General features: G+C 38.8%; 1 protein-coding gene across 9 annotated transcripts in view; it reads left to right on the top strand.

Annotated features, from left to right (window-relative positions):
* LOC145670527 (uncharacterized) overlaps nucleotides 1-14,537 on the top strand; it is a 155,750-nt gene that overhangs the window by 122,035 nt on the left and 19,178 nt on the right. The window contains exon 2 of one of the 9 annotated variants that reach the window (XM_081739353.1): nucleotides 3,106-3,424. The exons of 7 other annotated variants lie outside the window; for them this stretch is intronic. In XM_081739353.1, the coding sequence (XP_081595479.1) occupies nucleotides 3,289-3,424 (136 nt within the window). In that variant the 5' untranslated portion in view covers nucleotides 3,106-3,288. Of the gene's footprint in view, nucleotides 1-3,105; nucleotides 3,425-3,464; nucleotides 3,748-14,537 lie in introns of those variants that run through there. One more of the 9 variants, XM_081739372.1, reaches the window with a different exon arrangement.

Below are 14,537 nucleotides of genomic sequence, written 5' to 3' on the forward strand. Positions count from 1 at the left end.
TTCTATGGAATGCTACCATGGTGTTTGGAGTTACTAGTAGATGATGACATTTTTTGATTTGTTTACTTCAAATACAAAATACAAAAAAGATGTATTTATGATTTAATGTGGAATATGAACAACGCACTCATACCGGAAATCACGATATCCTATTAAACACAAACATGTAAAAAGGCACGGTGGCTCTGATGTGAGAGGTTCATAAATTGACCCCAGGTTTATAAACGTGGGGGGCCGCGGTGGCTCAATGGTAGAGCGTTCACCCCTGGTGCTTGGGGTCCTGGGTTCGATCCCAGCCCCCGCCAAGTGAACTTTGTGGGTTTCTTCGGGGTTCTCCCGTTTCCTCCCACTTTCTTCATTCCACCATTTCATTCATTATTCATTATCACCGTCTCCTTTAGCCTAACCGGCATAACCGTGGCACAAAGATTTCATTTCTATAAACTTGGGCACCGAACCACGACCAAGGGGTGCAGATCGTCATGCGAGACAGTATAGACCTTCTCCACTACACTATTTTGCCTTACTAGACTACGGAATCAGACTCGGATACCATATATATGGGGCCGCGGTGGCTCAGTGGTAGGGCGTTCACCTCTGGTGCTTGGGGTCCCGGGTTCGATCCCAGCCCCCGCCAAGTGAACTTTGTGGTGGACAAACACCGTGTGCGTGGGTTTTCTCGGGGTTCTCCCGTTTTCTCCCACTTTCTTCATTTCACTCATTTCTCATTATCACCGTCTCATTTATCCTAACCGGCATAACCGTGGGACATTAAACTTAAAGATTTCATTTCATTTTTTTCGGATATCATATATATTTTTTTCGTTTAGCAGCACTGTGTATATATTTTTTCGTTTACAGTTCTACCCTCTTATTTTCCCATTTCCTTCCACGTTCTCATTCCGTAAGCTATTTGTTCTGTTTGGCCAAGAGGGTAGAACTGTAAGGAAACCTTGGCTCTCCAAAGTTTGCTTAGTTCCCAGGACTCGTATATCTTTCCTTGGATATTTGACAACGAAACAACGGCAGGCGGATCTAGAAAGTAAAAACTAGGGAGCCTAGCCTGTGATAAGTACCTATATCATGAGTTTGCTATAAACTTTCAAAAATTTATAAATAATAGCTTCAATTATTTTTAAATGGGAGGGGTTTAGGCTCCCGATCCCGGACTAGATCCGCCACTGGTTAAGAACCCAGTGCCGTGCCATGAGGGGGGGAGGGTGAGCGGAGCAACGGCCTCGGGCGCCGAAGTAAGAGGGAGCAAAATTTGGGAGGAAAAAGAAAACAAGGAAAGAAAAACAGGAAAAATATTACTGATGTTAAGAAAATACATGTGCACATATTTAACATGGAAGGAAGAAAGTAATAAAAAAGTGCTCAAAATCAAGAAAATGCAGGTTTTATTTGTGAAAATTTTCCTATGCTTCTCGCCAACCATGGTGACGCTTCGCGGCTGGTCTGTCCATCTCACTTATACGGGAGCACCGTAGTATACTCTTGCTCTGGGCGCTGATTTTCCACGGCACGGCACTATTAGAACCTAATGGAAATTAGTTATGTGTGTTGTCCTAATGTACAAGTTGATAACAACACCATAGTTCGGTTTTCATGAGTTATCTATAGATCTCATACCAATTAGTACTACCAGTGTACATGATATTTTAATGCCGCCGCCAAGTGAACTTTGTGGTGGACAAACACCGTGTGCGTGGGTTTCCTCGTTGTTCTCCCGTTTACTCCCACTTTCTTCATTCCATTCTCATAATCACCGTCTCCTTTAGCCTAGCTGGCATAACCGTGAGACGTAAAATTTAAAGATTTCATTTCATTTTCGTTTTAATGCTGCACGTAGCCTATCACTTTTCTGATACATTTTAGAGAAGACTCTTTGTACACTATATAATAGTTGCCCCTCATGTTTTACAGTTACCTGTAGGCCCTAATTATGTAAATCAACCATTACAAAAGCGCGCGCGCAATCACATTTCTAAATTTTCGTCCAAAATCCCTTTCAAACAAGGGCGCCGATCCTAAGGGGGGGATGAGCGGGCCTCCCCAAAATTCATGTGGGCTCCCATTTATTTTTATGAATATATATTTTTATATGTATTTCTTAATTGTAATAGTATTGTTATATATACATTTTTTATGAATGCCCCCCCCCCAAAGTTACAGAGAAATCGGCGTCCATGTCAAGAGACTAACATTATAATTTCCTATTATGCATTTGTAATGGAAGTGTTTTAGGGAAGTCTCATTTTCATAAAATAATACTTACGTAATGTACTAATTCTTTTGTACATTAGGAATACATAGCACAAGGTAATTTCCTTATTGTGTAGAGAGTTTTTTTTTTATAAATGTGCCTTCCCCCAAGAGCCGCCACTATGTGAGCATTGAGCAGACATTTACGCTAGGATCACTTCGGTCGAGCTCCCTCGTGGCTAAGCGGTTAGCGTACGCGTGGGTTCTTTGGCGTGAGAAACCCGGGTTCGATTCCCGGGGTCAGTTCATGCGGTTCGGATCCCACGTTAAACTGTAAGTCCATGCTGTTGAACGGGACACTAAACTCAAAATCAAATCAAACTTAGGGGACCGATCCGTATCACTCTTCACAAAAGTCTGCATACAGCAACGAAATGCAAAAAAAAAAAAAAAAAAAAAAAAAAAAATCCAAAACCCCTAAATAAATAAATAAATAAAAATCTATGGCTATTATCACTAACGAAATCGGAAATTGTGCGCTGCCTTGGCGCATTCTGTTATGGAATGTGCCCATTTCTTTTCAACTGGCCAACATTACATTATATCATTAATAATTGTACCCTATAGTTCATTTGTATTGAAGGATACAGAAGGCATTTTTTCTTAGAAAAATGAAAATGTATATGGAGAAGGAGATTTGGGACTTTAGTTAAGGTTATTTAAATCGTTACTGTTCAGAATTTTCGTTAGTCATTCAAATTTTTCATCCAATTTCTAGCATGTGCATCGTCATAAACGAAGGAACCTTTTCTGTGGTACCGTTTAATTGTAGAACGATGATTTCATAATTTTAGTAGTCCTGGCAACTCTGCGATAACGTTGAGGCCTTTTAAATTCCAGATCTTCAGGCGTCGTCACTCACCCGCCAACATAATTGGTGTAGCTAGCGGGATAACGGAGAGAAGGGCGGAGAAAAGTTTGGCGGGAAAAACGCAGAGAGGACAAGAAGAAAAAGAAGGAAACAGTTGAAACTCGGAAATTGAGAAGGTTGTATAGTTTGTAGTGTCTAGTGATATACGCAAAATGTCGACATTAACGAAGTATTATCAAGTTAGAAAACCTATTAAAGATGCATCTTTAAAACTTGTTAATAATAATGATTCACCACCGCCACCGATCGTGATCTCCTTTGATGATTACCATGGCTTGTATATCAAAGGTAGGTTTGAGCTGTGTGAGTGAAAATCTGTGTAGTGTAGTGGTCAGTCGCCGAAGTGATGCGATGTGTGTTTGGTTCTTTTTCCCGATTTAGTTATTCATTGTTAAAATAGAAGGAGATTTGTAATGAAAGTTGTCGCGGTGAGAGTTAATAAGTCGACCAACCACGTGAGTGAAGTTCGGGATTAGTTATGGTGGAGTGTTTTCTTCAGCGCTGGTCGCGCTACCGGTTCATGCTGAGTGGTCATGTGAAACGAGATTGTAATGATGTAGCATAGTGTGTCAACAAAGTATACTATACTACGCGCCTCCAATAAGCTATATGTGAGTGTACTTTGATTTTGATTATTTATTTTATTATTTATTTATCATTTAATTACACCTATGCAACTGAACCACAGATGGCGTGGCAGTCTCAAAGTTGTAGTCGCCAGTATGTAAGCATCGGGTAGGAGAGACCGTTAATAATAAAAATGTGGGATACTTTAAATTAGTGCTAGTATGGATATTAGTATTTTCTGTCGGCTATCTAGCATTTCAATGAATTTAATTGAACATTTTTTGCGTACAGGTACAGAATAGTTTGTCAAACTAAATTATATATTTGGGTGAACGTTCGTTCCATCTGCGTGTTGATAATTAAGACCGCAGTTAGAGGTTGTAGGGGGAGGGGCGGACTAGTTTATGGTAGTTTGGGGCCTATGTTTAGTTAAAGGGGTACAGCCTTATTTTCGAAGAAATAACATTTCGCTGATTTCTGTTAATGTTAGGTTACGTTACGTTAGGGCTAACTGCTTGCATATTTGTATTCAGTGGCGTATTTAGGGTTGGGGGCATCCGGGCTTAAGCCCTCCCCGAAATCTTACTTACTATAGTAAAGTATATGAAATATCTTGCAGAATTTTCACATTTTCAGGCAAAGCCCCCCCCCCCCCCTCGAAAGTTAACAAAGCCCTCCCCGAAACGAAATCGTAAATACGCCACTGTTTGTATTCATATTCCCTTATGTGCGCTTCCGGTAAGTACATGTAGTGTACAGCATTTTGCACATCTCGTTTCTACAAATGGGAAAGCCCCTGTAACAAAACACAGCCCTAGTTTGGACGCATGTTGATAAAATTAAGCGAATGGAGTTCGACGAACCCTTTCTTTCCCTATTCTTGCTTCAAGTAGTTCCCTAAGGCGTTTTAGTCTGGCGGTTGGTGCATGCCCAAATAATTACGCGGAGTTAAGGTAATAGTATACATGAGAACCCCCTGATCTGCGTTTCTTCTGTGTTCTATTACCACTTCTACATGAAATACCATAAATTTTCTACGTAGTGCAATAGTAAGAAGTATCCATGTGCACAAGACATGCAATATGCGTTAATCCCCCCCCCCCACACAAACCAGTCATAGATAAAGTACAAGGGCACTACACATGCAGATATAAAGTACAGGTACGTTCTTTTTTATTTTCGTGTCAGTCGATAAGTAAATAAAAGTCGCTTTGTTACCCCCCTTTGTAAGTTCGTACATACTCAATGAATAATCCCTAAAAGTATGAGCGTCCTGCTCCTTCGGGAACTGATGCAGCTTCATGTATACTATATCCGAAATTAATTTCTGAGCGCTCAACATCTATGGCCATGTTAGCCCGTCACTTATGAGAGATAACGTCCCTTGGCGATCACACTATTCGAGGAAAGGGAAGAAACGAAACGGCCTTTAACCTGTATGTTAGGTACTATCCCGGCATTTGCCTAAACCTCATTCAGGATGGTTGGCCTGAAAGAGCTTTTACAGTTCTTCGAGCGATTGCTCCACCGGGAATCGAACCCGGGGTCGCTCGCACCAAAGACGAGAGTGTTAGCGACTACACTACGCGGGGTCACATCCAGATAATTGTATACGGATTAATAATATGCGTGCAAACTGATGTACCTACGCCGTAAAAACATTGTAAAAACACAAGAAAAACTAAAGAAATAAAATAGTGCCAAGTAATCACTAAAGCGAGAATGCTATCTAACAGTATAGTAGGAGTGCAGCAGTGAAGCCCACGCGGTTTACTTTCATAGGGCGGGGGGCACATCAGCGATGGAGAGTGTGATCATAACCGAGGATGGTGCAATAAACACGAACCGACCTCTGTGAGGTGACCTCTAGAAGCGCAAATGGGAAAAGTTCTAGAATGCTGGCCCATACATATAGGTGAAGGTGGGTGAATAGCCAGGTTTGTTCCCTGGTAATGCGGAGCACTTCGCACGGTAATGCGGAGCAACCGATAGCGACCGAAGACAGGTTAGTAGTCAAGTTGATTAATTTCATTGTAACAACGCAGTGAGGATGAGTTGGCGTAGGAGACCCGGTTCGATTCCTAACGGGAGCTTATGTGGTTCGGATTCCACGTTAATCAGTAGTTCCCATCTCACATGGCCTGCATCTGAAAGGGACGTGAAACTCAAAATCAACTCAATGAGGATAAGGCAAGGTTCTAGATTACTGGTCCCTCTTCCCACTCAGCAGTAATAAAAACAGAAACCAACGTGCCCTGCGGGGCTCTAACCCGCCTTCACTCGCTAACACTCGCTCGGCCATACAGTGTAAATTAAATGTATAAACCTTAGTATAGAAAGAAACCTACCCAACTATTAACCTACATGGGAGACCAGTAATCTAGAACCTTCCCTGAGGATAAGGCCAGTGTTCTAAAACGTAACCAGTCAAAACTTTATAACAGACTCAGGGCAAGAACACAGAGGTCCGCGCGTTAGCGACAGAGGTTATGCGCATAAACCGGGGCGGTGCTGTCTGCTAAGACTTCATATTATGTAATATCGCGTAGGTTAGACCACTAATACTTCTGTACCTATAACTATAAAATACAGGTTTCCTGCATCGTGCAGATATAATTTGCCGATGGAAATTAGTATGTTTATACAGTTGTATTTTATATACACGTCCTCATTTTAATCCTAGTATTGCCCTTATAAGGGTTATTTAAGCTAGTGACATTACACTTGTAAGTGCAGAACTGCTCTGAGAGTGGAAATACTCTCCTTGATATGTACTCGCGCATTTTAACTGCAAAATTACGATTTTTCTGATAGACTATTCAGCACCATTTTTATTTTTTTGTTTTTAATACAAGATATTTAAGGTAGATTGCGTTAAAGGAAACTTATTGCATGAAATCTTTCAGTTTTACGACCCACGGCTATGCTGGCTAGGCTAAAGGAGACGGTATGTCTACAGTAGTTGCATTCCTGGGTGCAGATTCACTTTTAAGAGGGCTTAACCTTTATGGGTGTATATATAGCATGTGGACGTGCCATAAATATTAGTGCAAAAAACAAATCGGTGGTAGGTGTTCGCTAAAAGCAAGAAGTGTATCGAACCAAATCAGGGCAGAATGAAAATTGAGCCCGCGCCTGGTTCCACCTGTAAGGAGCAGGTGCGTCTGGATAGTAGGTATGCACGTAAACTAAGATAGTGGAAACCATCTTTATTGTTCCTTACCTTTTGGAGAACTCTATCGGTGCGGATCATGACTTTATACTCTGTATTAAGTTCAATCATGGCTTCCTTATGTTACGTGCTTGGGAACATACTCTTCGAATTACGTTCTTTAATAATATTATGGATATAATTTCCGTTAACCTTCGCTAGTTTGTAAGATGCAGGTTAGTTCAAGTTCTTTTCGGTTCAGTTTACGATGATACAAATAATCGTGACGAGCGTAACAGATTTAATTCGATATTCTGTAAGTTTACAGATCTATGGATCTGGAAAGCCAGATTATGACTTTGAAGTCTGGCTTTTTGGATTTAACTATCTATTATTTTCAATACTCTTATTCCATGAGCAGTTTTACAGTTTCCTTCGTCGTTGGAGTATACAGGTACGGGATAGGTTTGTATGCATTTGTGACTACAAATGCAGTTTTCTGCAAAAACGGGTTTTCTGATCACTTTCAGATTCAGATTCTAGTTCTGGTTTATTTTTACTAGGTATGCATGAATAGGTGGAATTTCTTTCATAGTCTACCGGGAGGCAGTGACGGGAAGGTTCTAGAACACAGATCCCGCCAGATAAGTTCTAGCTAGGTTGGTTCCTTTTTGTACCAAAGTTAATATTTAATTGACAAGAGTATTGCCGAGCGAGCGTTAGCGACTGGAGGCGGGTTAGAGCAGGGCACGTTGTTTTATGTCTTTATTACAGCTCAATGGAAAGGGGGACCTGTGTTCTAGAACCTTGCCGGCAGGGACGAGCGTGGAGCACTGAAATCTTTGCTGTAACCTGTACTTGTTTTTTTTTAAAGCCCAGAAATGGAAGTTCTATTAAAGGTAAGGGAAGAAAATACCCTAGTCGTGGGGGTTAATGAGTTGTCGGTAGAGTTACTACAAATCAAGATTACAAAAATGTATCTTGTGCTTACGGCGAAAAACGCTGAAACCGGAATTTCTAATTTTAGTAATTTATGGTTTGAATAACAAGTTAACGGAGATGTAACCTATTCTTGGGACGCTGAATCTATTCGAGTGAACCCTGTCTCGATATATTTTACCGTTTTTCCTCGGGTTCCTGTCGATAGACAGACGAACAGATGGACATTGCCTTTCTGTAGGCGTTTGATCTATCAGAGATGAGGGTTTATCCACATTTTCCACTTTTGGCCTATCACAATCAATCATTTGTTAACATATTTCAGGTGTGAGCTCTACTGTTTCGTATTGTCCGTGCACTTTGTTTTTTTAAAACTATAAATTATCTGGATATATGCATCGTTATTAGTGCATAATTTTACTATTTTCAAAGTTTTGATGTAGAATAAATTGTTTGAATTTGCTGGAGTAGTGAGTCCTTTTTCACTTGTTTCAATTTTTGGTACTACCAATATTTTAATAGTTTTGATAGGAAAAGCGAAGAATCTGTAAGTATCAGGCTCACATGCAGGAAGTGTTCAAGATTATCTTTTGTACTGTTGAAAAAGGTTTTTGGTAGTTGATTGGAATTCGTATCTGTCTCCTGCTTCTGGAAAAGTAGCTAAATTTTTCGACTATTTTGTGGAGTAGTGGTTGGAAGATCCGAACATTACTGTAGATGGCATGATCTGTACGTCTATTGAAAACCATCATTGGCTGGATGTGCAAAATGAAGCCTTTTGAAAGACGTCAGATTTTCAGTCTCTTGTAACCTTTTTCATTTTATTCAAAGTATGTCATTTCATGCCATGATTATCTTTGACACTAATAAATAATTCTGTTGCGAATTACGTCCATCTTACTTCCGTTATTACTGTTGTAAAGGCATCTAAAATTTGGACCTCGTTATACTGTAATATCCTTAGTTTATAATACTGAATAAATTTCAATTTAAGTGATACGAGTTTTCATTAACATGTAGATTTGAAATATGTAATGATTTGACATAGTGCCATTTGAAATTTTTGTTGAGTTGACAGCACTACTAATCTGATGGCTTTGCACAGTATGTAAGTTTACATTGGAGTTGTACCTGTCGATTTCAGTTTGCACGGTTGGTACAGTTTCAGCGATTTTTATCTATTCATTAAAAAGTTACAAGGGTGTCAAGATAAAACATTGCAACGCTTCATAACTATTGTCTATTAAATGACATTTTGTTTGCTGCCAGTAATAAATTACTAAAAGTGTCAAATTGCGTTTATGGTCCTTGTACATTTTGTCCATCATAGTTAAACATAATTTGAAGTGGTATATGAAAGAGATACGTTTACGTCCGTCGGTTATGCCGGTTAGGCTAAAGGAGACGGTGATGATTAGAAGTGAATGAATGATATGGTGTAATGAGAAAGCGGGGAGAAATGGGAGAACCCCGAGAAAACCGATGCACATGATGTTCGTTCACCACTTAGCACGAGCTAGGATCGAACCATGCACCAGAGGTAAGCGCTCTACCACTGAGCCACCGCGGCCCCTTGAAACAATATGGTATACCATCATGTAGTGCCAACAGTTACATGCAGTCAGTTTTTGAATTGTAATTCATTTTTGAAGTACACAAATTACCACTTTTTTTCTTTCTTCACATGCGCTTTCTTGTGTCTCTCTCAAGTAACTCTTTAAAGGGCTGGCGCATTCAGTTTAACTTCTTTACTAAACAACAAAGTGTTGTTAATACTTGTACGATCTGTATTTGTGTGAAACTGCATTCTATTCATTTGTTTTGAGGGAGGGATGGGAGAGAAGCTGTGAGAGCTTTTCTTTGTTGCTGCACGTTACACATTTCATTTCTTCAGTTGTGCGTCTTGGATGTACGTTTCGATTTTCTGTGCCTCAAAATGAAGTCATCAGGCAGAATAACTGGAGTGCGAATTCTATAACATTCCCAGCAGGTTTGAATCAAACTAGAATGAAAATATAACACTGTGAGTGAAGTAGTGGCTAGGTGGTCCTATGTGAGTTCGAAGGGTGTGCTGAAAGGAGCTGAGGAGGAAGAGACAAGTAGAGGCGAATAACAGGGGAGGAGACAGTCGCAAAGGAAGACAACGAAGTGTTGGTCCATCAGTAGTCTCGATGTACATCTTCCTAGGTATAGGGGAAATCATTGTTCTGTGCAGAGAGTAATATTACTCAAACAGCATATCCGAAGGAACCCACGAGATTCGGGATTATAAATCTATGAACTATGTGGTTTGCTTTTCACATATATCTTGGAAACAACAGACTTAAAAGTAAACAGTCCCACTGTACCACATGTTACTTAAAGAACGTAAAGAACAATTAACCTAATTTTTCACTCACTTCCATGTTCCCTACAGACAGAATGTGCATGCGTGAACAGTTGCAGTATTTCAAAACTGTTCAGCCTTCCTTCCTTCTGCAGTTAAGATCCCTGCTTTTTTCACAGGCTCGTACCTTTTACTTATTTTTTTTATTAGGATTCTTTAGATGTGCATCGTCTATAAAGCGAACTCAAAGGTATAACTTAGAATATAATTTGAACGTATGTGGATGTTAGTCGATGGTATCCACTTGCTACTTAAACTTACTTACATTGGGTCTATGATTTGCTAAGAAGTAAACACAAGAAATAGAATGGCGGAGTGTAAATGAATTGGACGACTTCATTCTTGGTAATAAATGCGTAAATAATCATAATAAAAAGCTTGTGAACAGCGATGGTTTTAACCCTTTTAGATTCTTTAGCACAAACTCTGTGCTACGCGCACACATCAATTGTTATCCCCTGAAACTTACAGCTAATTGTTTACCGTTAAGTAGTGCGAGATGAAGTTTTAAGGAGCGAGGGGAATCGCACATGAGTTGTCCAAATCTGCTGAGGAAAGGTGTCGGGAGCACCGAAACAGTAAATTGTACATTAAATATTAAACGTACCGGTAGTAAGTAAGAGTTTGTTTATGGATTTGATGAATATGCGTCACTTCATATTCTTAAATAATTATTGTCTGGGTAAAGGGTGAGAAGGGTCACATTATTATGGACTGTGAAAGGCTTGTTCAGAGTTTGACGAATATACAGTACAACCTCGTTTATGCGGCCCTCGTTGATCCGGATAATTCTTTTTTTTTTTTTTTTTTTTTTTTTAATTTAATGTTAACATAGATAATAATTTTTAATTGTGATAGGAAGAACTTAAGTATGAGTACGCCCAACATTCGAGTTTTATTTTGATGAAATGTACAGTTCCCACATACCATAAGTTGTGCAATAACTTATGGTAATACTGTACACAAAATGCTTTTTGTCGAGTTCAAGAAAGCGCCCCCAGTGCTTTATATATATATATATATATATATATATATATATATATATATATATATATATAGATATATATATAGATATATATATAGATATATAGATATATATATAGATATATATATAGATATATAGATATATATATAGATATATAGATATATATATAGATATATAGATATATCTATATATCTATATATATAAGTGAAAAATTATCTAATAAACGGTAAGCTTGCTTATTTAAAGGTTTGTTTTGTGTATTATCCATATTGTCCGGATTTTCGGTTTTCCGGATTCCCTTTGGGCCCAGTTAAGCCGGATAAGAATCAAGACTACCGTCAAGTTATGGAGTATGTTGACAAGTCAGATCATTCAAGAAAGTTTTTATTATTGAGGGTTCCCACCGACCTGGAAAGTCAGGAAATTCAGCTTGTAAAACGTCCGGGCATGTCATGAAAAGCTGAGTAAAATGAAACAGTCGGGGAATTTTAAGTACAGGTTTTTATTTCCAAGAACCTATTTGTTTGCCTGGCTTACGCGGCTGTTTGACATGGGACATTTTATAAAATAATTAGGTTGTTTTTCCAAGATTTCTCTACCTATAGATACACAGACACACTATATAAGACCTCGAAATTTGTAAAGCATGGCCTGGAAAAGTCAGGGAATTCGTGCTCACCAAATAAGTGAGAACACTGTTACTTCTTGGACCAGATAATAGTCAGCGACTTTGTCTTTGTAAAACAGGGTTCAATTATTTATCTGCTTTCAAACAGAGCTTTAGATGCAGAACACATCCAGCTACTCATGAATTTCTTTCATTTCAGTCTTTCTTATATTCCTGTACACGCTTGTAATCTGAAATAAAAGTAGGCCTATTTTGTAATAATCTTTGTTTGAACAATCTATCCTGCTTATCTTTTATCCAATACTTCTTGTTTTCAGAGGCTGTGTGCCCAACATTAACTGACAGCTGTGACTGATTAAAGAAATACAATAGTCGTCGGTAAGCTTACTCCTCCCCCCTTTTTTTTTTTCAAAATGAATAACTTAGTGGAAAATATGAAAATATAGAAAGTGTCGTAGTAATTGTGGACATCCAGATTTGATCTCTCCATAGCAGAATGTGCTGCGATCTGTAATCGCAGAAAATTTGCCAGAGGAAAAATAAATAGCCAAGAGAAAAGTATAAAAACAGGCCTGCTATGTGTAGATGTCTAAAATGCATGGACGATAAATATTTTGAATCTGCTTCTTTTAGCAATAAATAATGTGACTTCACAGGTTGTAACTCGAACTAGGGATACCACCGAAAACTATGTACCATACTTCATGCAACGCTGTAATAAAAGCATGCTAGTAGGGGAAAGTGTCGTACCTATGGACATTTTTTGAATTTTATTTTTTATTTGTTAAACAAATAACACCAAGGGAGCCAGATTGCTTTAAAAACCTTTAGACATTCGTTCTTTATTACACAAAAAATTGTCAGCTCCTGAACGCTTTTTAAAACCAAGCAATAACCAATTTTTGAAATCCATATTTCGTGTCCTGAGGTACAACGGGGGCATGTACCTATGGACATGGGGTGATGTACCTGAGGACAAAAGGCATAGAAGGTAATAAATAATAGAAAACACATCTATTGCGTCTTTCTGGTTTTTATTCATTGCAAAGTTTGATCCATTAATAAGAAAAAACACGGCTGTGTAGAAATGTAAGAAGGTTGGTTCATATAATTGGCAAATACAAGCCTATAACTACGAGTCTTAAAATATGACAAAATGTTATGGTAAACAAAGGGATACTAATTATCTAAATAAAATAACATTGTTCACAAAATGCAATAAGTCGGCAAAATGAACAAAACACTTTTAGGTCTACTTTTAGAGTATGTATCTTCTATAGAATGACTCAACCAAGGTTGTATCCCATAAATGAGATGGGAAAAGACAATTGCTTTGATTGCCTCTCCGAACCACCTACGATATTAGGATTAGGTAGCTTCAATTTTATTTCATCTAAGACAACATCATAAATGCTAGGGTCTTTCTCAATTCTGAATTTTGGTGAATCGTCGCTTGAACACTTTTTAAGATACTCCACTGCATACAAACCATCTCCCGATTTTTCTCTTATTCTAGCTGCAAAATGCTTCGAATGTTTTTTGCCTGTCACTTCAACTAGAATATAATCGCCAGGTTTAAGTTTTAGTGGATTGAAACCACCTTCTAGGTCCTTGGCTAAGTCTTGATGTTCAGTTAATAGGTCAACATGTTCTCCTTCACTACTTTCTTCATCTAGTTGAAGTAAATCTTCAAGGTTTTCCTCTTCTGAAGAACTGTTATCAAGTAGTACTTTACCTGTTGCTTACCTTTCCTCTTCTTCTTCATTTTCTCAATTTCCATTTTCTCGGGCGTATCTGTTAAAATCCTTGATCTTCCTTTGCGACGTTTAGTGGTCCCTACAGTTTTACGTACTCCAGCCTTTGGGAAAGGACGTATCTGTTCCTACGTGACAACCAGGTGCTTTTCAATGGTTTCGGAAGGTACTGAATTTGTGACACTATTCGATGTTGAAGGTTCATTTACAGCAGAGGAATCTGTAAATCCAGAGACTGAAGCCGAAGTAGTCGAAAACTCAGCACCTTCAGTAGACTCTGAGATTCGTTGATGGTTCTGGGCGATCAGTCACTGGCGAAGGTAAAAATTCGTGATCCAGAAAAATGTCCCGATTAAGTGGATAAAGTTCTGTCACTCGAAAACCACTCGTTATATTTGATGGAGTAAACGCTAATGGGTATGCCTTTCCCGCGAACTCAGCTACTTTATATTTGGATACTGGCCTACCTGATGTTTTATCATCTAGACTTGACCCACTGCTTGATAACATCCAATCTGCTACTGCTCTGTTATAGTACGATTTAAAAGGACCTAAAACTGTCCTATCTAGAGGCTGGAGCTTATGTGAACAATGAGGATGGAAGGTGACCATAACCACTCCCGTCTATTTAGCACGACAGATTGTCTTGAAAGACATGTGACTTTTGTGATTGTCGAGTAGTTCAAGTACAGGATCTTCTGGTAATGGTTTTGTATGGTTTATGACGTGATTCAAAAAGTTAAAAAAACATGTCTTCATTGGACCATCCTGACTGTGTTGCATCACCAATAGAACCAGGGGAGCACCTTTCAACATGTGGGATTTAGAATGCCCTCTTGGAAATATAAACATACAAGGCACACTATATCCTATTGCACTTACAACTGCAATCATTGTTACATTTTCACCCCTTTCTCCCGACGTCATTCCTCCGATAGTCTTTACACCTTTTGGAGCAAGAATTTTTGGCGGAACATGGACAGTTGATATA

Source organism: Thermobia domestica, chromosome 2 (assembly GCF_964235325.1).
Source record: "Thermobia domestica chromosome 2, izTheDome1.hap1.1, whole genome shotgun sequence".
Lineage (NCBI taxonomy): Eukaryota > Metazoa > Arthropoda > Insecta > Zygentoma > Lepismatidae > Thermobia > Thermobia domestica.